We start from the raw sequence: 24381 nt of genomic DNA, 5'->3' as shown, positions 1-24381 counted from the left end.
TTACCAATATACCAGCATTTTGAGCAAATATCTTTCACACTGTTGCAGCTGGAGACACCAGGATCAGGAGAAAAAGACAAGAAAAACATCAAGAAAGCAAAATCTCCAAAAAGAAAGAGCCAGAAATGAAGCACTGAAGAAAAAAAGGGGGGGAGTGGTCACTTTAAAATACAAGCTGCTGCAACTGAGGTGAAAATGACTGAGGAGAGAAGGAGAGCTTAAAAGAGAATGGAAAAGGACTTCAAAAGACTTCGAAAAGCACCTTCAATACCTAACTAACACAATAAGCCTCATGTCTGAAAGCAGCCGGGGAAAATAGCCAGAGTAAACTGAGCACTGAGAAGAGAAAAGCGAGAAAGATCTTTTAGATCTTAGTAGTCTCTTGGCTTCATGGTGGGACAGGAGTGGAAAAGAGGTGGGAAAGAATGGGACTTCCAAGGCACAGATCAGAGGACAAACTGAAAAACAATGTAAAGAAAAACTCATTAAGGGCAACAAAATGCAAATAGGGAACAGGCACAGGCAGGAACAAGTGAAAAAAATATATAGGAAAACAGTGAGGCTAGAGAGAGGAAGCTGGGTTGCCTGTCACGTTATAGGCAGCTAGTGCAAAACTCCCACAGTTTTCTGGGTTCCCAAGCTGGCAAATTGATTATTTCTGGTACTATTTATCATAAAAAATTGCCCTAAACTTGCATTATATTCCAATAGATTTCAGAACCACCTTTTACATCATGTGAAAACTCAAATATAATGTGCAAATTGCCAGGTAAGAAATGGTCAGAATAACGGAATATAGTGCAGTGTAAAAGCAGCCTGAGTCACTGGGGAGAGGCACACTGGTGTCTTTTTGGTGTGCTGTGTTGCAAAAAGGGAGGGGATGTTGGGGGTCTGCTCCTATTGAAATGATCCCCCTTCCTATTTTCTGTCACAAGTGGGTATCCCAATCAACAGCAGTGCATATTCCTCTCCCTCTAATTAGAGTGTAGAATTACTAGGCCCACTTTTTCCCTTGCATAATCAGAATTTGCAGAATAACAATAAATAATGCAGAAATCTGAGACTGGAAAAATGATTATCTTTCAGGGTTGTTTGGATAATAAAGTTTAAACTCCACAAGGTCTTATTGGATGATATATGGTCAAATTTCACATTTTTAAGATTTCAGTTGTCAGTTGAATAGAGAGATTTCTGCTTTGTTAATCTTCCAAATCACCAAACAACAAATCATCTTTCTTTCTTTCTCTTTTAAGTGAGGGCCCAACACCTCTTTTAAGAAGACAAGATGGGATTAGTTTGAAATTGATCTAACCACGATAACTGCAGAATACTATATCAAGTTTGATTAATAGGGAGGTCTGGTAAGAAAGGGAGATTTTTTAAAACTTTTACTTATTAAATCTGGTTAAGTAAATGTATTTTAAATAAATTTGTCTTATCTAATGAACTTCCAAGATCTTCTATTATCTTTTCAAGAAGGACCCTGCTAATGTAAGTTGGAATTACATCTAGTGGTGCTATTCCTTAACCACCATTTTTTGGACATATGCTAAATTTCAGTTGAGTTAATGACTTATGGCTTTTTGGAGATGCTTATCACCTTGCTTAAAACATCTATAGTTTTCTTTCTTTCTCAAACTTGTTTTCTTTTTTTTCTTGCATCATTAGAATTTATAGAATTACAATAAATAAATGCAGAAACTGAAGAATGGAAAAATAAATATGTGCATTTTCTTCCATTTCTGGATAATTTCCCAGTGAATACAATGGGTGATTCTATTGAGAGTTTGATCTCTCTGTGGGGTGATGAGATGTTGAAGGTTATTGACACCATCACTCCTAAAGGTCCTTTCCAGTGCTGCAAAGCCTGCACTGCATCTTGTTTTACTGGTAATGAAGCATATTGGGAGACAAGTGGGACACAGGTGATGGAAAACACATTCCTAGGTTGACTGAACACTTTATGGGTCATACAATTCACCTACTAAGTGACAGCGAAGGTGGTGAAGAAGAAATACTTTGCCCCCTGCATCATAATCTTGATGAGCCATACAGCAAAGTAATTTTGGATGAACCAGAGGCTAAACAAACCAAAAGCCATGGATCGTCCTCTGCAGCAGTTTGCATGGCACTTCAAGGATAAAGTTCCATAGTGCCTTAGATGCACCAGTTTTTGCAAGTCCACCTTCCCTTAATTTATGTGATTGCTTTCAGTTTATGTGGCTTAATGATGTGGACAGGACCCTTGCAATGATGCAACCAGCTTTTTGCCCTCTTAACCCCTGCCCATCTTTGCTGGTGAAAGCCAGTCTGGGAGTAGGGTGCTGATGAGATAGGTCCAGGATGTGGTGAATGTGTCTCAATGTGATGGAGTAATGTGTACTGCTCTTAAACAAGCAGTAGTGCATCCATTCCTGAAGAAGCCCACTTTGGACCCTTTGATTTATAACAATTGCTGCCAAGTCTTGGGTGCCCTCTTCTTGGGCAAGGTGGTGGAGAGATTGGTGGCAGAGCAGTTACAGGAGTTCCTGGGGGATCTGGACTCTCTGGAGGTCAGACAATCTGGATTTGGGATTGAATAAGCCTTGGTTGCCCTGATGGATGACCTGTATTGAGAGCAGGATGGGGAATCAATCTACTCCTGCTTCTCAATCTGACTGTGTAGCTTAGAGATGTTCCTGGATCCATCTTTGTTGCTCAAAGCTCAGGAAGTCTCAATGGCCAGCTTCAGCCGATGCACCAACTGTGGCCATTCTTGGAGAGAAATAGCCTGGCCACAGTGATTCATGTTTTGGCAACTTCAAGTCTTGATCATTGCAATGTGTTCTATATAGAGCTACCCTTCTACCTGGTCTGGAAACTCTAGCTGGTGCAAAATGCCACGTCTAGACTATTGATGGTGACAGATTACTGCCAGCACATAACTCTGATGCTTAAAAGCTTTCTTGCACTGACTGCCCATACGTTACCAGGGCAGGTTCAGGTTTCTTGTATTCATTTACAAAGTCCTTAAAAACTTGGTTGCAGGTTGCTTTAAGGACTGCTTGATCCCTTAGAGCCCTGCCCAATTACTGGGATTTTTGTAGGAGTCTCTGTTAGTGGTCCCTCATAAATTCAGAGACCAATGCCAGAAGCTGTGCATTCAGTATTGTGGGCCCAATCCTGTGGAACTCCTTTCTGACTGAGTTTAGACAGACCCTGATGAACCTCAGGCACTTAACAAAAGACTTTCCTATTTCAGCAGGCGTTTTAAGGCTTTCTTCTGTTTCTATGATGAATTTTAATGTGCCACTATTTGCACTTTTTTTAAAAAAAATGTACACTGCTTAAATTTGGTCAAGTAAATGTATTTTGAATTTGTCTCACTTAATGAACTTCTAAGATCTTCTGTTATCTATTCATGAAGGACCACCCTGCTAATCAAAGTTGGAATTACATCTAGTTGTGCCATTCCAGAACCACCATCTTTTGGAGATATGGTCCCACAATTTCAGCCGAGTTCATGACTTACGGCTTTTTAAACATGCATATCACTGTGTAAAAATTCCTCTATACCTGTTCTTTATGAAAGAGGAAGAATGAATTTAGATTACTGAAGGAACTCATAATCTGTCTGTGCAACCATAAAAAAATCAATTTAACTTTTTATTATCCAAAATATTTTTCTTCTAAATTCAAAGAATAGAGTATTTCAACCAATAGATTAGAAAAAAAATCATTTGAGCCAGGGCACATCAAAGCATGACAGAACACATTTGCAATGTGTGGCTTAGTCATGAAAATGTAAACTAAATCTCTGCTCATATGCAGAGTACTTCACACCAGACTCATCATAATCAACCTGTGTTATACCTGCAATTAGTGAGAATAACTTCCAGGTTTGGGAACGATGTGGAGTCACATTCAGAAAGGAATAGAGGCCAAATATTTCCTTTTAGAAAGTGCTGTCAAAAATCACAAAGCTACAAATAATAGCACCAGCATTTCCCTTCACGTCTGTGCATTTAAAATACTCTGAATTGAACTTTTCTGGAAATGCTGGGGAAAATACTCTGGAACTGCAAGTGGCTCAGACCAACTTGCTCTGTTCCACCCAGCTTTTAATAAGTGGATGCTAGGAAATTGTTAATACAGAGTTTGTTGCAGCTCATACACAAGCCACCCACTATTTCTCTTCCCAATTCCCCAATTCACAAAAATAAATGTAAAATAATTAGGTATTTATTATAGAAAGATACTCACTATTTGTTTGCTTGTCTTCTATTGTGCTGTCTGTCTCTCTCTCTCTCTCACACACACACACACACAAACACACACGCACACACACACCGTCACAAAAATATTAAACAAACAAAAAAGCTCCTCAAAGTAGGAAATGCTCCATGTTGCTTCTCAGGTTACCATTCCCTGAGAATATCTAAACCTCAGGGAAACAACTGTGACCATGCTCAGAACCAGGCTAAGGCTACCCCATAGGGCTGTTCTTGAAGAAGTCTAATTCCTCCCCAACTCCTCTGCAATTTCAGTTCTCCATATTTCCAATTAAATTTACTCCAATTTCCAATTAAATTTAATCAGCATTATACTAATAATATTCTCCTAATTTCACAGCCATGAGAGTGGCTGTATATTATAGTCAGCATAGGGTTTTCTTTTTCCGCAAAGTTAAATTGAAAATACCCCATGCCATTCTGATCATTCCCATAAGCTCATTTCAAAATAAAACCTTACAAAACTTACAGTCCAGAACTCAGAAATACTTGCTTAACAACCCTCCAGATTTTCATGATGATACACAAAACAGTCAGAGAAAATCAACAGTTCAAAGTGTAAAAAGAGAGAAAAAATCTTAGCCTTTTTTCTGTCCGAGTTCTCATAATCTGTTGAAATTCATTAAAAATCAGCCATGCTCACAGAGTATTACTGACTTTGCCCCATACTCTGACCTTCATCTTCTGCAGCTTAAAAGTTTTAAAAATGCCTGGCTGATTATTAATTACTTTAAGAAATTTTGGCTTGAACTCAATGATAATGTCAGGCATGCTCAGTAAGAACCAGCTGTCCGTGTTCTAAAAGCCAGACTCCCAGCTGTTGGGCTTGCCTAATCAAGGGGCCACACCCACACCAAACTTAGATTTCATGTGAGACAGTCATGGCTTCCCCCAGGGAAAACTGGGAAATGTAGCTTGTGAAGGGTGCTGGGAGGAGACTCCGATTCCCCTGACAAAGCTCCAGTGGCCAGAGTGGTTTAACAGTCAGCTGCTCTGATTGAAGCTCTGTAAGTGGAGCAGGGCATCTCCTAGCAACTCTCAGCACCCTTCACTAACTACACTTCTCAGGATTCTTTGGGAGAAGCCACGACTGTCCAATGTAAAATAAAGGTCTGGTGTGGATGTGGCCAGGAACAGCTTTGGTTTAAATTTGGGTGGGAGGCTACATGTGCCTGCTGTAGAAAATAATGGTGGGGAAAACCCTGAAAAAGAATGATACTGTTCACAATGTTTTCTTTTCAGAAAGGAAAGAGGCTTCCCCTCTACCCAATGCCCGCCTACCCACCCAGTCTCCCCCTCACCTTCCTGCCGTCTTCCTCCCCCAAGTCAGTTTCACCTATCTTAAGCATGATTGCACAGGAGTAAATCACACATGTAAATCAAAAAACACATGAATGATCAAAACTGCCCTCCCCTCCTCCTTCCTCTTATCTTCTCTGTCTTCCTTCTCCCCTCTCCCTTCCTTCAGCCCTCCCCATCCCCTTCCAATCCCCCCCTTTCCCGCCTCCTCCCCTCTGCCCTCCCCACTCCTCTTCCTCCTCCCCCATGGTCAGTTTTACCTATCCTAGGACTGCGACCTGGGAGACTAGGGTTCAAATCCCCACACAGCCATGAAGCTCTCTGGGTGACCTTGGGCCTGTCACTGCATCTCAGCCTCAGAGGAAGGCAATGGTAAACCCCCTCTGAATACCGCTTACCATGAAAACCCTATTCATAGGGTCACCATAAGTCAGAATCGACTTGAAGGCAGTCCATTTCATTTTCAAGCACGATTGCACGGGAGAAAATCCCATTGAACTCAATAAGTATGCAAATGATCAAACCTGCACTCCCCTCCTCCTCCCTCCCATCACCTCACTTTTACCCCTTCCCTCCCCCTTTCTTCACCCCTCCCCCTCCTCTTCCAATCTCCTCCTTCTCCCTCCCACTCCTACTCCCCTTTTCCCTTTCATCCTTCCCTCTACTCTCTCCTCCCCCTCCTCCTCCCCCATGGTCAGTTTACCTATCCTAGCCATGATTGCACAGGAGTAAATCTCACTGAACTCAATATGCATGCAAATTATCAGACCTGCCTTCCCCTTCCTTCCCCTCTCCTCTCCCTTCCTCCTCTCCTCCCACCTTCCTTCCTCCTCCTCCCCTGCCCACTCCAGCCCTCCCTCCCCATGGTCAGTTTTACCTATGCTAACCATGATTTCATGGGAGTAAATCCCACTGAACTCAGTAAACATGCAAATGATCAAACCTGCCCTCCTCCTACCCCCCCACCTGCTCCCCTCCTCCCTTCCCCAACCCCTGTGGCCAGTTTCACCTATTCTAAGCATGATTGCAGGGGAGTAAATCTCACTGAACTCAGTAAACATGCAAATGATCAAACCTGCCCTCCTCCTACCCCCTGCCTGCTCCCCTGCTCCCCTCCCCACCCCACCCCTGTGGCCAGTTTCACCTATCCTAAGCATGATTGCAGGGTAGTAAATCTCACTGAACTCAATAAGCATGCAAATGATCAATCCATTCTCAGCAAACGTGCACAGGATCCCATTTCTTAGCTCCCGGATTAAAAAGCAGGGAAATTCACTAATAGGCAGTTTAAGAACGTACCTATAACCCACAGATATTTCTATCAAACTTTAAATAGCAGGGAAATAGAGCACCTATAGTGAATACACCAGGAGAGCAGGAGACCTGACCTCCTCTCTGAGATATTGGACTGCCCTACAAATTTATCAAAATGCAAACACAATATGGGTTGGTCTTTCATAGTTCAATCCACTTGCTGTGTAGCTTGGAAGAATTTGGTAACATGTGCCTCTGAGCATATGGTGAGTGGTGGCAATACTTACAGTCAGCCCAGATAACAGAAACAAGACATGTGCTGTGTTGATCTTGTTTTAGCAGGGAGGAAGCAACAACATTAAGACAGTTGACATTGTTCATATAGTCACTTTAAATATGTTTGATTTACTTTGCAATTTTAGTCAAGTTTCCTATAGTAAATCATTCTCATTTGCTTCTGTTTCTGTGAATATGTGAAGTACAGGAACACTGCAACACTAAAAAAAAGCTCCAGAAACAATTGTGGTATAATGGCACTAACTATTCTGCAGAATAGTTTCCAATGGACATGACGAGTGTCCCAGTTTGCACAAGATAAAACAGTGAGAGGGGAAATATATTCTAGAAAAATTCTAGATGTGCTCTATGTTTTTAAATAAACCTTGCCCACCTTTCCTTAAGTAGAGAAAACATGCTGAAAATGCATCTTGGGCAGGCCAGGTTTGTTTTTTCAACAGCTAGAGTCAATGCTTAAGTAGCAACATATTGTAATTGTCTGATTTTACATCAAAATGCTGTTTCAGATTGAACTGTTAATGCACCCAAAATAGAAATAGAACATACCTTCCATTTGAAATGCAAAAGGCTATCTTCACCATCATATGGCATTGACCAATAAAAAGGCTTTGAAATTAATAAAAATAAATTTGACACAGATTTCTAGGATGAATAATGAGAGAAATATAATTTTCTAGGTTAGATTCTCTGTAGAAACAGTAGTAACACAGGAATGAAGCAAAGTAAGAAGAGCACCAACAAACATACAAAGATGTAATTCTCCATCTTTGGAAATGGCACATGTTGCCATCACTCACCATATGCTCAGAAGCACGTCACCAAATTCTTCCAAGCTACACAGCAAGCGGATTGTACTGTGAAAGACCAACCCATATTGTGTTTGCATTTTGACAGATTTGTAGGGCAGTGCAATATCTCAGAGTGGAGGTCAGGTCTCCTGCTCCCCTGGTGCATTCACTATAGCTGCCCAATTTCCCTGCTTTTTATTATTTATTTTATTTATTATTTATTATAAAATTTGATAGAAATATCTGTTGGCTATAGGTACGTTCTTAAACCGCAAGGTTTTTTGCCAATTAGTGAATAATATATAGTAGGGATGGGGTCTTTGTAATTGGGCAGGAGAAGTCATGAAATATTTTAATTTTAAATACAAATAAAGAAGAAGCATTATCCAGCTCTTATGTAAAACAAATTCACCGTGAACCCCTTTTTTGCTTTAATAATGTGAAGATTAGATTTCACCATCAGGTGATCAACAGCCAAATAATATGTACCTAGAGTGACATGGTGCTGCAGAAATTTGCTTGAAGCATGGTATTTGTCATGCCAGCTTGCCAGCCTTATCCTGGCCTGCAGTTAAAATGGCTAACTCCCAAAGCCTCATGGGGAATTCTTCCCCTTGACATCTTCCTTGTTAGCTTGCTAGCAAGCAGTTAAATCTTTGATGTTTTTTCATCACTGTGACTTGGTGATTTTTACAACACAGCTGTACCAGCTTACAGTAATTTTGCACCTTCTTATCAGTAGAAGGGGCCTGGTTCCGTCAAGGCCGTAAAACTCCTTGCTTTGTTATGGGAAACCAAGATGAGGTGCCAGGTGCTATGGGAACATTGTTTTTTCATCCCTTTGATGAAAATGTTAATTGGTTAATTGTCTCTGGCTGGGAGGGAATTTTCCTCCATAAGAGGAGGCTCAGAACTCTGGTTTGGTGTCCCACTTTGGAGCATCACCTTGCCTTTGGTGATGTTCTGTTGTGGCTCTATTTACATCTTGACTTGCAACTCCCTGAGGGGAAGAAGGCTATCCATTGAAAGATCCTATGCTGTTGTAAGTATAGCTAAGGCAGATAGCTTTGTTATTTTGATTTGTGCCAAGAAACTTTCTTTTACCTTTGTTACTAAACACCTTACCCGTTTGGGTGTATGGTATTAGGATTCAATTTGCTGCTACAAATTATTTGTGTGTACCTTTTTTCTTTTTGTAGCCTTTTTTATGCTTTTCTTATTTTCTTTTTAATAAACTTTAATTACTTTAAACCAACATGTGTTTATTCTGGAGAAAGGGGTCAGTTCCTAAATTCAGTCCTTGCCATTTGACCACAACTACCGTGTAACCGAGAAACGTTTTTACCTAAGACTTCAGAAGGGGTCAGGAGTGTATCTAGCCTCTGGTCCTGACAGGCTCAGGTGTTTAAGGGGGCTCTGGGGTTCCCTTTGCCCCAGAGTAGCTAACCAGCTGAAGGGTGGTGGCAGTACTACCTTGCAGGGTTGGTGTTGACATGCACAACCTTGGCAAACCAGGATTTGCTGGGATCAATTGCCCAAGGCTGGGGATTGATTCCTAGGATAGTGAGAGCAGACAGGGAAGAGCTCCCCGCTTTCACTACAGTATTGTGCATGTATATAAGTCGATCCAATACCTGAGACACCTAGATGATTCTCCTTGATCTCTCAGTGGCGTTTGATACCATTGACCATGGTATCCTTCTGGGGAGACTCGCGGAGTTGGGTGTCGGGGGCACTGCTTGGCAGTGGTTCCGCTCCTACTTCGCGGACCGTCACCAGAAGGTAGTGCTTGGGGAACATCACTCGACACCCTGGACTCTCCATTGTGGAGTCCCTCAGGGGTCGGTCTTGTCCCCCATGCTTTTCAACATCTATATGCAGCCGCTGGGTGCGGTCATCAGGAGTTTTGGAGTGCGTTGCCATCAATATGCTGATGACACACAGCTCTATTTCTCCTTTTCATCTTCTTCAGGTGAGTCTGTTGATGTGCTGAACTGTTGCCTGACCGCGATAATGGACTGGATGAGAGCTAATAAACTGAGACTCAATCCAGACAAGACCGAGACACTGCTGGTGAACGCCTTCCTTGCTCAGATGGTGGATGTTCACCCTGTTCTGGATGGGGTTACACTCCCACTGAAAGAACAGGTATGTAGTTTGGGGGTTCTTTTCGATTCTTCCTTGTCTCTCGAGGCCCAAGTGGCCTCGGTGGCATGGAATGCATTTTACCATCTTTGTCTGGTAGCCCAACTACGCCCCTATCTGGACAGGGACGACCTCGCCTCCGTTGTTCATGCTCTGGTAACTTCAAGATTGGATTACTGTAATGTGCTCTACGTAGGGCTGCCCTTGAAGACAGTTCGGAAGCTTCAGTTGGTGCAGAACACAGTTGCCAGACTATTGACGAGGACCAGTCGGTCTTCGCATATAACACTTATTCTGGCGTGTCTGCACTGGCTTCCTATTTGCTTCCGGGCGAGATTCAAGGTGCTGGTTTTGACCTATAAAGCCTTACACGGTGTGGGACCTCAATACCTTGTGGACGCCTCTCTCGCTATGAACCTACCCGTTCACTTCGTTCAGAATCTAAGGCCCTCCTCCGGGTACCAGCTCATCGGGAAGCCCGGAGGGTGGTTACTAGATCTAGGGCCTTTTCTGTGGTGGCCTCTGAGTTGTGGAACAGCCTCCCCGAAGAGGTACGCCTGGCGCCTACACTTCTATCTTTCCGGCGCCAGGTAAAGACCTTTTTATGCTCCCAGGCATTTTAATCTTTTAATTTTCTTAATCTTTCTACTTTTAACATGTATCCTTCTTAATTTGTGTTGTATTTCATTTTTGTTGTGCTTTCTGTTGTTTGTTTGTACATGTTTTTGTGATTTTTTACTATGATATATTGTATTTTATCTTGTTTGTTCACCGCCCTGAGAGCTATTCTGCTAAGGGCGGTATATAAATTGAAATAATTAATAAATAAATAAATAGATGATGTCCATTCACTGATTTTGCCTATCTAAATATATGAAGATGATAATCCAGGAGTGTTTCCTTACCCTTGTAGCTCTGCTTTCACTTGGTCATTGCCCCTACCACCTCAGTGTGGTTGATGTGTACAGGGAAACATGCAACCTACAGTATTGGAACAGAATGGAAGCAGTCTCTGGAAAACAGAAAATGCTGGTTCATGGTTTGACTCACAAGGCAGGCCTCACTATCTTTCCTACAAAGGCAGAATCTTATTTGGGTCTAGATTCAATAAGATGGAAAAGAAAGCTAAGTGTCACAATGTTGACTAGACCTCAGCAAGTTAAGTCATGGATCACAGTATGAAGGAAGCTCTAATCTGGATATTTCCAATGGTTCTGGGCCCTGATGAAAACCTAGAATCACATTAGATGCCCCAACTTAAAAGGGAGCTATTTCTGGACAGTAAAGTGGCAACATCAATGTCTTTCCACTTCACCTGCCATTTACCAATACAGAGCTTAAATTTAGCTGTGAGATAAAAGCAGGGGAGGGGAGGGGAGGAGGGGAGGAGAGGGGGAGAGAAAAGGTATCATTTTGGGAAGTTGGGGAACAGACAGAAGCTTTAGTTTTTTTTTAACTGGACTCCATCTTTACCTCATTTCTTTCACACAAGTTGTCCTCCCCCCCATTTTTTTTTTAAAAAACCCTTTTTGTGCTGTAACATGTCTGCTGGATGAAATTTTAAAAAAGTTTGATTTTAGATTTCATTTTTGCAGCATTTTTTTTCAAATGTGTTTAGTTTTCCTGTGCTGAGTTTTTCTATAAACTTTTTTGTGTATCTCTGATTAGTCTTATTTCTTTTGGAAGACTTTATTTCTTCCATATTTGTAATGGATTTCACAAATAGCTACTGTATATTTTTTTTCTGGGCACTATTTTTATCCAAAGGCCTGTAGCTCAGAGGTAGATCACCTGCTTTGCATAGAAAAGGTTTCAGGTTCACCGCCTGGTACTTTCAGGCAGAAATGGAAAAGATCCCAATCTGAACTCCTGGGGATTCACTGCCTGAACTGAGCTAGATGGATCAATGGTCTGATTCAGTACACTTTAAGTCACCTTCCAATGTTGCAATTTTAAAATTATTTTACAGAGCTAAGTTTTCCTGGGCAGGACTTATTTGTGGAGAAAGAGAGAGGGAGTTCTGTGCAAATAGGTTTATATTAAATCTATAATAAATCACTTTAAATAGATAAATATTCAAAACCTTTTATTATATCTATGTAATATAATATACAGTGTAATTTTTCAAATAAAATTAAGGTGAAAAGATGCCAAATATTTCAGATTAAACCTTTATTTCATATTATTGACAAAGAGGAACCATTTCTTTCAGATAGCTCCTTTCTTGTCTTTTGCCTCTTAATTTCATCAGCACTGTAAATTTTGCCATCTTTGCAACATATTATATCTGTAGTTAAACCAATCTCTTTTAGTGGTAATTGGAGCTGATTGCCGTTTCACAGCTAGCAACATCCTAATAAAATCCCAAGTAAAGGAATGGTGTTCCAGCTTTGAGGGGGCATGTTTGCCACCACCCATATTGAATAGAAGGCTGGGGAAGGTTTGCGAAGAAAGCAAAGGGGGGTCAGGTAGTATTTTTAGGGTGAATTAGGAGACAGCAATCAGCAGGTATATAAGACCGCTCCTCCCTGGAAGACCTGCCTTTTTTGCCTTGTGGCACCCGCCCTTCCTCCCTTGTCAGTATGGGCTTTGCTAGTTGCCAATGGGGCTGAGTAGGATTTGTTTTGGGGGGGATTCTGATTTCAGAATCCCTTTGGTTTCGCCTACTCCATACTGCTTGGTTTGATTTGATTGGCTTTCTGGGAGTGGTTTGGGTTGTTCTGCTTTAGCTGGCATGGAATTCGGGCAGGTGAGGTATTTGGGGGAAAAGTAAGGAGGCTGAGACATTTTGATAAAGGGCACTCCCTAGGGAACCATCAGTGCTTAATGTCTGGTGCGGATCTGGGGAGTGTCCTAGTGGGACTGGCTTGTGCATCATGGTCAACACCTGTATGGTGGGGCCAGGATGCGGAAGTTGGAACCACATACCTGACTCCAATAGCAAGGAGGGATGACTTTTCCCACAAAAGTGGTGGGGAGTTAACAGTCCAAGGTGACTGACCTATTTTAAGATTGAGGGAGTATTCCGTACTAGTTAGTCTGCACCTCACCTGCCCGAAGGAGTTAAACTGGATTAATTTGATTGAATTGGATTTTGGCTTAATATTTGTTATATTTTAATAAATATAACATTATACCATAGCTGTGTCCCGAGTCTTCTTTGGTCTGGTGGCAATATAATTTGTTTGAACCTCATTTCTCAGATAAAGACCTCAATGGATGATTGACAAAACTCTTAAAATGGTTAAAGATAGAAAGAAAGCAACACCAAAAGGAGACAGAAACACTGTTAGAACCCTAAATGCGTTAATACAGTGACTAGGATGTAGGAACAAAGAGAACTATTACAATAGTTATTTTATAGAAATAGACAAGGATAATAAAAAAGGTAGAACAAGCCCTATTCCGAAAGGTTAGAGAAATTAAAGGGAAATTTAAACCAAGAGTAGGGTTGTTGAATAATCCACAGGAAAACACACTAACTGACTGAGATAAAATAAAAGGAAGATAACAGCAATACACTGAAGAACTCTATAAAAGATGTAAGGATGACAGATTCATTCAAGGAGGAGCCGTATTATGAAGAACCGGAAATTTTAGAATGTGAGGTGGAACCTGCTCTTCAAATACTTGGAAGAAGCAAATCACTAGGAATAGATGACATACCAAAAGAGTTACTACAAGTTACTGAGACTGAATCTGTCCAAATTTTGACAAAAAATTGTCAAGAAATATGGAAAACTAAACAATGCCCCACAGACTGAAAGCATTCAATATATATCCCAGTTCCAAAGAAAGGGGATCCCAGGGAATGCAGTAATTATTGAACTATTGCCTTAATATACCATGCAAGTAAAGCAATGCTCAAGGTTCTTAGCGTATATGGAACAATAAATGCCAGATATCCAAGCTGGATTTAGAAAGGGAAGAGGTACCAGAGATCGTATCGTCAACATACAAGGGATAACGGAATGGACCAAGGAATTTCAGAAGAACATCACCCTATGCTTTATAGATTACAGGAAAGCCTTTGACTGTGTAGATCTTGAAAAATTATGGGATGCTTCAAAAGAAATGGGGGTGCTACAGCATCTGATTGTCCTGATGCACAACCTATACTCTGCACAAGACGCTACTGTAAGGACAGAATATGGAGAAACCAATTGGTTTCCCATCGGAAAGGGTGTGAGACAGGGGTGTATTTTATCACCCTGTTTGTTTAATATATATGCAGAACATATACGGAAAGCTGGATTGGACCAAGATGAAGGAGGTGTGAAAATTGGAGGGAGAAATATCAATAATTTTAGATATGCAGACGATACCATACTACTAGCAGAAACCAGGAATGATTTGAAATGAGTGCTGATGAAAGTTGAAGAGGAAAGCACAAAAGCAGGACTACAGCTGAATGTTAAGAAGACTAAAGTAATGACAATGAAAGATTTATGTAACTTTAAAATCAACAATGGGAACTTTGAACTTGTCAAGGATTATCAATATCTTGGCACAGCCATTAACGAAAAGGGAGATAATAGTCAAGAAATCAGAAGAAGGCTAGGACTGGGGAGGGTAGCTATAAGAGAACTCGAAAACGTCCTCAAATGCAAAGATGTATCACTGAACACGGAAGTCCGGATAATTCAGACCATGGTATTCCCAATCTCTATGTATAGATGTGCAAGTTGGACAGTGAAAAAAGTGGATAAGAGAAAAATCACCACTCACCATATGCTCAGAGGCACATGTTACCAAACTCTTCCAAGCTACACAGGAAGCAGATTGGATTGTGAAAGACCAGCCCAAATTTTGTTTGCATTTTGACAAATTTGTAGGGCAGTACAATATCTCAGAGAGGAGGTCAGGTATCCTGCTCCCCTGGTGCATTCACTATAGCTGCCCAATTTCCCTGCTTTTTAAACTTTGATTGAAATATCTGTTGGCCATAGGTACATTCTTAAACCACAAAGATTTTTTCACCTATTATTGAGTGAGATTTAATGCTATAGAATAACCATATCCTGTATATTCTTTAATATTTTTCCCATTAAGACCTAACTATCACAACTCCACTGTACATGCATATAATCAGCATAGTTTATTTTAAATTCCGAACAACAAGGTTAGGATAAATTTTGGGTAAATGCTTTGAAGTTAGGTACTAGCAATAAAGCATATACAAATCTTTATACTTATTGATGGAAATATAGATAAATTAGTACTACATATACATTTCCAAGATGTTGTATTGTTTTGTTGTTCAGTTTGTGAAATTAATTTCACTTGAAATAATATCTGGTTAATAGTTCACCCTCTTGCCCATTGGAGCATACTCAGAACCCCAAATTCACCCCTGTGTTTGAATTCCTTATTTGAATACTAATGTCTAGGTATTTACATCAGTAATATTTCTATGAATACACACTCTTAAACCAATCACCCAACACATTCCCAGAAAGGCAAGAGGAAGGCAAACACTTTATCATAGTTCTGAAAATTCTACTGGCACTTTCTACCTGTGGCAGCTTGTACATGTCCAAAATAGTAGCTAAATGACGTGATGTCTCAGAGCCCAGTCCCCCAATAGCTGCTATCAGGTTGTTCTGAATGGCACACTGATAGTTGGGGATGAATTTGTGCTGTGCAGAGAAAAACTCCATTGCAGTATAATATATCCTGCTCTGACTGTAGTAGATATCAGAGATGTGGAACCCCAAAGAGACATTAGGTAAAATCGTGGGATTCTCATTAATCTCACTTACAGCAAATGCCAAGGCCAGGGCCTGTTGATAATCCTTTGTCACCATCCTGTAACAAAAGTTAGATGGTTATACACTTAGTAATCTAATAATTGATGAAGATTATTGTTGTTGTTAGTCCTGATTCATCAAGACCTTCTTAATCATTGTATATATCTCCACACATCTTTAAAGCTGTGTAACGTTGGACTGAGTGACGATATACAGTATATACCAACTTTCAGTACCAGACTGGCCTGCGGATTACTAGAAAGTCATAGTCTGAAGTGCATATATGTATTCCTGTGATTAATGCTATTGTTTTAGAAATTTATCAAACTGTACACTAATCCTCCAAAATACCTTTCTTCCATGTTTTAATAAAATTCATAAAATTCACAGTATTTTACCCAACACTACTTGATTTTTAATCCTTTTCTAAGGAGATGCTTCAAGAGGAACAAATCATTCATAATGAGATGAAATAACATGAAGGAACTGATAATTTTCACCAAAGATCATACTGATGATTCTAAGCAACAGTACATATTGAGAGGGAGGGCAGAAGTGAACCATGGAACACAAAGCTAGAGGGTGTGTACATACTGGAACTTTACTATATCACAAAATCATAGAATAGTAGGGTTGGAAGGAGCCTATAAGGGCATTGAGTCCAATCCCCTGCTCAGTGTAGGAATCCAACTTAAAGCATACCCAATAGTCCTATAGTCAGTCCTATATGATACACTGTATCACAGTTTGAAGCTAAATAACAGAAATATCACAAAGGAGGCTGTCTTGGTATAAGATGATGCAATAATTTAGAAAAATTCAGAGGAATAGTTATTTATTTACATCTTAATGATTAAGATTTCTAAGTGTTGATTATGATAATTAAAAAGGGTTTATGATAAGTGCGTAATAATAGAAAGAAAAACTATAATGTGATGGAAAGGAGTGATTAAAATCATGAAGAAATATAGTGTGGGGGAAAATCTGGGAAAACATAAAAGGAAAGGATATGATAAAAGCAAGGGAATATACTCTCATTTTTTTGGGAGTAAGCCCCACTAAATTCAGTGGGAGTTATTTGTCTGTAGATATGCATAAGAATGGAGTGCGGAGTGCAGCTCTGCAGGCCTATTTACACTTCTAATTTAACACAATGGGACTTACTTCTAAGTAGAAATACATACTCTTTAATTAATGGACAGTCCAAGGATAACTATATGTAACAGAAAAAGAGCAGATTCTTACATGGGTACAGTAGGATCAAAATCCTTATATTCATTGAAGACAAATTTATCCATAAATACAAGCACCTGAGAAGCAGTTCCACCAATCACAAAGTCACCTCTCTTATAATATTTATGAAGAGTAGAGAGTGGCTCATGGACAGCACATTTAGCGGGATGCTCCCGGAACTCAGTGTGGGGTGTCTGCAGCAGCACCAACAGCAACAGCACCAACAATATCATTCTGATTATTATAGGTGCCCTCTAGATGCAGGTCACAGATTGTCTACCAACAGTCATCTCAGCACAATTGTCCTGAATATAACAACCTGATTAGAAAAGCTGACAAGCCTCCTGGTACAATATTTGGAACTCTTACCCTTCTTCACACACCAAAAATGGAAGGGAAATATATCAGGGATTGGAGTGACAGAGCCCTGCCCTCTGAGCCCCAGTTCTGAATGTCATGCTGAGCTTTTTATAACATAATTTGGCCTTGCTTAGTTCAGTCTTATTATGATGTAACTTCTGGAAATCTACATGTGGATTTGGTCAAAAGGAAAATTACAGGACATATTGTTTAGGGGATTCACAGGAGCCTGGGTGAAAATTATAGAGTAGATATAATTGAGGACAAGACATGTAATTTGTCTTCCCTAAGGAACTGAGTTCTTCATGGTGCTATGCATAGCATACTTACTGGTGAAAGAAAACATGTTGACAAGAATGGTCACAACTATTATGTACTCCTAAATGTCTGGGGGGAGGGGATGCATGAAGAACAAGGCCCTGAGATGTAGTTGTAGTGAATGAAAATGTGTTTGGGATGGTAGTAGATAGCCTACATAAGAAATCTTCCTTTACATTTCTTTCTTCATTTCTGAGATTGGGTAAAAATGCACCCACCAAACCAAAAAAATTATCCCTGCAAAAATGGAGGACAAATTTTGGCCACAATTATTTTTTGAGGGGGTTAATTTCTTTGACATTGTTGGTAGAGGGATGCTCCCTGCCTTACTGGGATGGAACTAGCTAGCCTATATCTGAACTCTTCCTTGATTATTTCCATCCATATTTCAGACACACATATGACTGGGTCACATTACAATTCTTCACTATTAACTAGTGTTCAACTGGCTCTTCTTATAAGGAGCTGGCGGTGCCAATGAAAATAGTATGATAAGAGGGATGACTGTTGGGATAGTGGGAGTATGTCCCATGTCATTCTAAAGTTTGAGCATGTAGTCACAACCCAGCCTCATGGTTGTTCAGAAGACCTGAGGAGTATGAATCAGCATTCATTTCAGAGAATGATAAAATGTAGCTATGGCATCTGGTTCATGGCTTCCTATCTTTGGAATTTCTTGGGGATTGTTTATGTCATAGGGAAGTTTTGTGTTAAACGGCAATTAGAATTCCTGAGAAATAATGCCTTGCTTGCCATGTAGCTGGCAGGCTGGGCACAGTTGCAGGTTGGGACGAAGCTGCTGCCTCCATCTTGAATGAAGGCAAAGTCGCACATCGCGTCTATGATGCGAGCTCGATGCAGCAGACCTTAGGGGCGGAGCTGCTGTGCTTATTTAAGCCCAGCCGCCCCTCCTACCTTCCTCTTGCAGCTGCGACGCCCACCCTGCCCTCCCTCTTTTATGGTGTGCCTAGGGGTCGCTTCAGGGCCGAGTAGGAATTTTTATCCTGCCCACCCTTGTTGGCGGGCAGGTTTTTTGCCTGCTCCACACTATGGGAGGAGGAGGGAATCAGGTTATGGGGCGTTGTTATTAATAGGTGGTTTTGGCTAATTGGCTACTTGACATTAAGAAAGGTTAATGCCCTCTCAGGGCAGTTCATTATAGCACTGGTAGCGGAAAGGTGCGGGAAGGGAATAGTTAAGGACAGCTAGGTGGCCCCCTTAGGCACCTTTGGAGGTGATTGGTGGTTCCAGAGGCCTGTCTGTCATGGCTATGCGGCTCGAGGACAGGATATGGGCTGCCTTTGGGGCCAACTCATCTCATCTACCCAGGGGTTATTCGGCCCCGGGTGGGGATGATGTGGGAAGGCCCCCCTACTCACCTACAAGGTGTGGTCAGGGTAAGGTGTAAGCAGATGGGCTTGCCCTTACACCAACAGGGGCTGGTCGCCCGAGAGCTGTTTGGCAAGCTACTTGCTCATAGACAGTTCCCGCACCTACGCTTCCCTCAGCAGGTCACTTTAAATTGGGTTTTTTCTTGCTGTAATTTAATAAAGTGGCCCTTGTTCAACCCAAGCTGATGTCTCTGTGTTTTATTTCATCCCTTAACTGCAAATCATAGAAGCACAATCTGCTATATATTTTGGAAAAGTTGTTTCTCCGTCTGTTCTCCATCCATTTATGAACCTCTTAATGTACCATAACCTAATTTGTCATGATGGTTCCAGGTATTGAGGAGCCAGTTTTTGTTTATCTTTAGATGCCATTGAACACCATTTTGATTCAAGATGGCAGACTAAACCATTCCCAAACTACACTGATTTGGATACCTCTGAAGATATCATAAAATTGGCATGGTGTTTTTTGAGATAAAGGAGCTGGTTTTTTGTCTATGTTCCTTGCATACCTTCAGTGATTTGGACAACTCAAGATATTGTCATCAAATTTGGCATGCAGGTTCTTGAGATGAAAGAGCAGGATTTGGTCTATGTTTGCCTACAATTGAATGTTATTTTGAATCAATATCGCAAACCAAACCTTTCCAAACTGCAGTGATTTGGACATCTCTTATACTATCATAATTAGTTTAGGCATGATAATTCTTGAGATTGAGGAGCAGATTTTCATCTATGTTTGGTTACTACTAGGCAACATTTTAAATCAAGATTGCAGACTGAACCATTTCAAAACACTCTGATCTGGACACTTTTTAGAATTTCATCACAAAATTTGGCATGATGGCTCCTGAGATTAAGGAGCAAGTTTTGTTCTGTTTGTCTACAGTTGATTCTTTTTAAACAAATGATACAGAATCAGAATGTCTGAAATTGATGGGCTGGGTGGGATAAGCAGAATGAAGCTTAAATGAGAGAAGATGGAAGTAGTGTTGGTTGAGAATATTGTAGCTGTATTGATTGTGTTGGATAGCATTGGATTAAAGGTCTTTATGGTTTGGGATCAAATGCTGTTCTTGGAAGTCCAGGTGCTAGCCAAGGGTCCATTCTACCATCTTCATCTGGACACCACTTTTTTCAGCATGGAACTCATATAAACATAGTTACTACTGCTCTAGAGAAATCCAGATCAAATTATTGTAATCAGTTTCATATGGCTCTTCCTTTGAAGAGCTTTTAAGAATGCAGATCCCAGTAGTTCCAAGGGGGCAGTTTTGAATGTGGAACTCCAATTTTACATTCTTTGTACTGGTCCCTAGCTGCTTTCTGGGCACAACTAGAATTACTGTATTTGATCCTTGAGATCATAAAGAAGATGATATTCCAAGTACCTTTGTTTGAGTATATTTTGATTTGTACTACATTTCCACTTTCCTAGACAAAGCACTCCAACATATTGAAAACTAGTATGTCAAGAGAAGGGTGCTCTATAATCCTTTCCCCTGAGATCTAATAGCCTATTTGAGGGGTCTTGCCCTCCCCTCTTGTTTTCCTTTGATGCAGTTCTGAACATCAAACTGGGTTTTTAAAAGATATTTTGGTGTTGGTTAGTGTGTTGCTTTGATGAAGATTCTAGAAATCAACATGGGGGCTTGATCAAAATGAGAATTTTAGGGTGTGTTGGGTTCAAATTTAAAGCCCCCTCCCTTCCCAGGAAGGGTGAGCTAGCGCACACCTCAGCCCCGAATAGAAGTGCAAGCTTTAGCTTTAGCTTTAGTTTACCTGGTAGTGGTTCAGCCAGATATCAAAGTAAAACAACACAGTAACTGCTTGATCAAGAGAGATCTCTGCTCTACACAGACCGAAATCTGTCAGGTCAGAGAACCCCATTTATTAAGTGAAGCCTCATTATATAGAGTCAAAAGTAAAACAAAGTATATTATTATTAAAAATCAAGAATGGGATTACAGCATTACAGAGATAAGTAAGCGTATTTTGTTCATCATTGTTGCGTTTCTTTTGATTCTAAGAAAGCGAGAGTTTTGATAAGACTTCATACACAGGTCAGTTTAAAGAAACTTGTTTTGAGATAAGAGTTATGAAAAGGCGAGGAAAAGGAGCAGATTGACACCAAAAAGGAGATAAAATGTTACAACTGCATCTGTGACCTTTACTCATTCAGCAGTATGACATGAATCTTGTGGATACAATTATAGTAAGATATTCTGAGAAATGTCTTGTTTATGCTGACCTAGCTACAATTGTTACATGCTGTGTATAGTGAGTTAAAGACAGAGAGAAATAATAACATCTATAGTGGATACATTTTATCTCATTTTTACAGAGATGTTACAGTCTGAGAGACACCTTAAGCTTTTGGTTCTCATGAAGCTTAGAATAGTTGTCCTTCCCATCCCATGATTCACTGCAACACTGGTTCTGAGAATAATGTAGGTGTCTTGACACTCTTATGGTCTAGGGAATAATTTTTTTCCTAACAGGTGTATTCCTCAGATGACTCACAGGGGTCTTGATGCAAATTACATGTCCTGTAATGCATAACAGAGAATAACTGAGAATAGTGAGACATATAATTAGCCTCCCCACTCCTGGGTAATTTGGTCCATAATGACATTATGTCTTTCACACTTCTTGGGGAAAAAAACATATTGACTAAATTGGTCAACTTTTCTGTGTCCATAAATGTGTTGGAAATAAACATGAAGAACAACATTCAACATGAATCTTCCCAATTGTGTCTCCTTTCTCTGATTCCATACCAGCCTTGGTCCTCCATACATTGCTGGACTTAACCTTCCATCAGCTTGACCAGTGAACATTATTTCAGAGGCTGATGGGACTTGGAGTCCAACAACATACAGAGGACAGCTGTTTCTTTCACCTGTGGTAGCATGAATGAAAGAACTGGTACAAAGTGAACAATCTTTGGAAGTAAAAGGTAAACAGCCAGATATCTGTTTTTAATTTAAAAATGTTTATTATGGTTAAGGGAGGAGAAATAAATCAGGTAGGTAGCAGAACAATATAAACAATACAGTTTATAACATGGATGATGTGCTGTTAGAAAGTACTTCTTCCCATAGGAGCCCAGGACAGTTATACAACCACCATTAAAAATGCTCTTAAAACATCTAAAACTACATTTCTAAAACATAAAAGCATAACCAATAACAAAAACGAGCAGCTAAATCCATAGAAATAATTCATGTCTCAAAAGCTCAGACAAACAAAAATGTGTCCAGTTTATGTCTAAATGTTATCAATGTGAGGGACAGTCAAAATGCCCAAGGAAGAAATCTTTCTCTTTATTTTCAATACATCAGACAAACTGTATCTGTGTGTGTAGAGGAAGATCCCACCATTTCATGTTTGATATTTGACAGAGTGAAAACTGTAAAATGGAGATTCTAGTTCATGGAGTCAGAGACAGGGATGGAAGGGTCAGTGTGTGTTTTGCCTATCATACTTCTGCAAATTTTCAAATTAAGGTCTCTTCCATCACATTTCCATATTCACTTCTGGATTTTTCTCACACACACATACACATACTTCTACTTTTTTTAAAAAAAAATGATAGAGGCACACCCCGCTTTAATGTTTGCAATGGGACTGGAGAGTATACTTTAAGCGAAAATAAACTTTAAGTGAAGCAATTGTCTTCACTTGTACTGCAAGCAATCACCACTAGATGGCAGCGGCGTCATGGCAATAAAGTGTACGTTATTGTGAAGCGCGCAAACGTTAAGTGGGGTATGGGGACTTATGGAGCATGTACGTTATAGCGAGGCGACGTTAAGTGAAGCGACGTTAAGCGGGGTATGCCTGTATACAGTAACTACTTGCAACTATGTGGATAAAGGACTTTTTTTTAAAAAAAATCTTCCTTTCTTTAAGCACTCAATAGCTACTCTAAACTATAAGTAAATGCAGCTGCAGCTGTGTTGCAAATGTCCCTGAGAGCAATGGGCTACATCATTTCCAATAAACTTGTACAGAAAAAGTAATGGTTGTCTCCATGAACACTTTTCTTCTATATAGTTGTTGTACTACTTATATTGACATCCTGCGTTAACGTAGCTGGGGAGATCGAATAACTGAGCATCAGGTATCTGCTGCATTCTGCCCAGCCTTCCCGGTTCTGTAGCTCCAAAAAACATGTTTTGGCTAAATGGTGTTCTGGCTTCATTGACAACTTTTTCCAATACAGTAAGATGGATTTGTGTATGTGTGCTTTAAGAGGGGGGAGACCTACTTCACTCCTTAGAAATGCACCAGGTGTGCTATGTGCTACAGACAAGAGCAGGTGCAGGAACTTATTTTGGATTATATCCAGTTGGTCTCTACAATGCTCGCCCCAAATTGCTGCTCCATACAGAAGGTGGGTCACGATCTTGGCTACGAAAACTTTTAGTGTTGGTTCTACTAATCGATAGCCCTCAGTATGGTAAAGTTTCTTTATAGCCCCCATTAAGTGGGCGGCTGAAGTTGTAATTGCCTCTAAGTGGGTGTGCCACAAGGTGTTTTCAGAAAAGTGAAGGCCCAGGTATTTGAATGAGCGGCACTGTTCTATACTATGCCCATCCAGGGTCCATTTATGCTGCTCGTGCCTCTTAGCAAAGACAACGACTTTAGTCTTTTTATAGTTAATGGATAATCCTTCTATCTTACAATACCTTTCAAATTTAGTGAGCAATCTTCTCAGCCCCACACAGGTTAAAGAAATGAGGGCCATATCATCCGCATAAAGCAGAACTGGGATCTTATGTTTCCCAACAGCGGGGGGAAAGAAGGAGGGATCGAGGACTTCCTGCATAATATCATTTATGTAGAGACTGAATAAAAGCAGGGCCAGGATACAGCCTTGTTTAACACCCCTTGAGGTGGGGATTGAGTCAGAGAGAGAGCCTGCCCTGCCAACTCTGATCCTGATGTCTGTGTTGGAATAAAACTGTTGTATAAGGAATAGCAGGTGTCTATCTAATGAACTGGCCTCTAATTTTCCCCATAGTCACTGTCTATCTATGGAATCAAAAGCAGATGATAAATCAACAAATGCAACATATAATTTTTGTGATGTGTTATGTACGGTTTTTTGAAATAAATGGTTCAAGACAAAGCACTGATTGATTGTACTGTAACCCTTGCGGAAACCAGCCTGCATTGGGGATCAGAATTTAAGATCAGATGGCTGCTGGCTGACACAGATAAATTTGTTACTTACAGGGTAGCCCTGTTTGCATTAGCTGCAGCGAAG

At 40.4% G+C, this 24381-nt stretch overlaps 1 protein-coding gene across 1 annotated transcript in view; it reads right to left on the bottom strand.

Moving 5' to 3' along the window:
* Positions 1 to 17270, bottom strand: part of LOC133367594 (extracellular calcium-sensing receptor-like) — a gene marked incomplete at its 3' end in the record, with an annotated part of 36976 nt that extends 19706 nt beyond the window's left edge. The window contains exons 1-2 of the mRNA XM_061591691.1: positions 17050 to 17270; positions 15571 to 15862 (exon numbers count right to left, since the gene is read on the bottom strand). Of these exons, the coding sequence (XP_061447675.1) occupies positions 15571 to 15862; positions 17050 to 17270 (513 nt within the window). The remainder of the gene's footprint in view (positions 1 to 15570; positions 15863 to 17049) is intronic.
* Between the last annotated feature and the right edge of the window lie 7111 nt (positions 17271 to 24381).

The sequence above is a fragment of the Rhineura floridana genome, chromosome 11 (genome assembly GCF_030035675.1).
Source record: "Rhineura floridana isolate rRhiFlo1 chromosome 11, rRhiFlo1.hap2, whole genome shotgun sequence".
Classification (NCBI taxonomy): Eukaryota; Metazoa; Chordata; class Lepidosauria; order Squamata; family Rhineuridae; genus Rhineura; species Rhineura floridana.
This window is presented reverse-complemented; position numbering and strand designations above follow the sequence as displayed.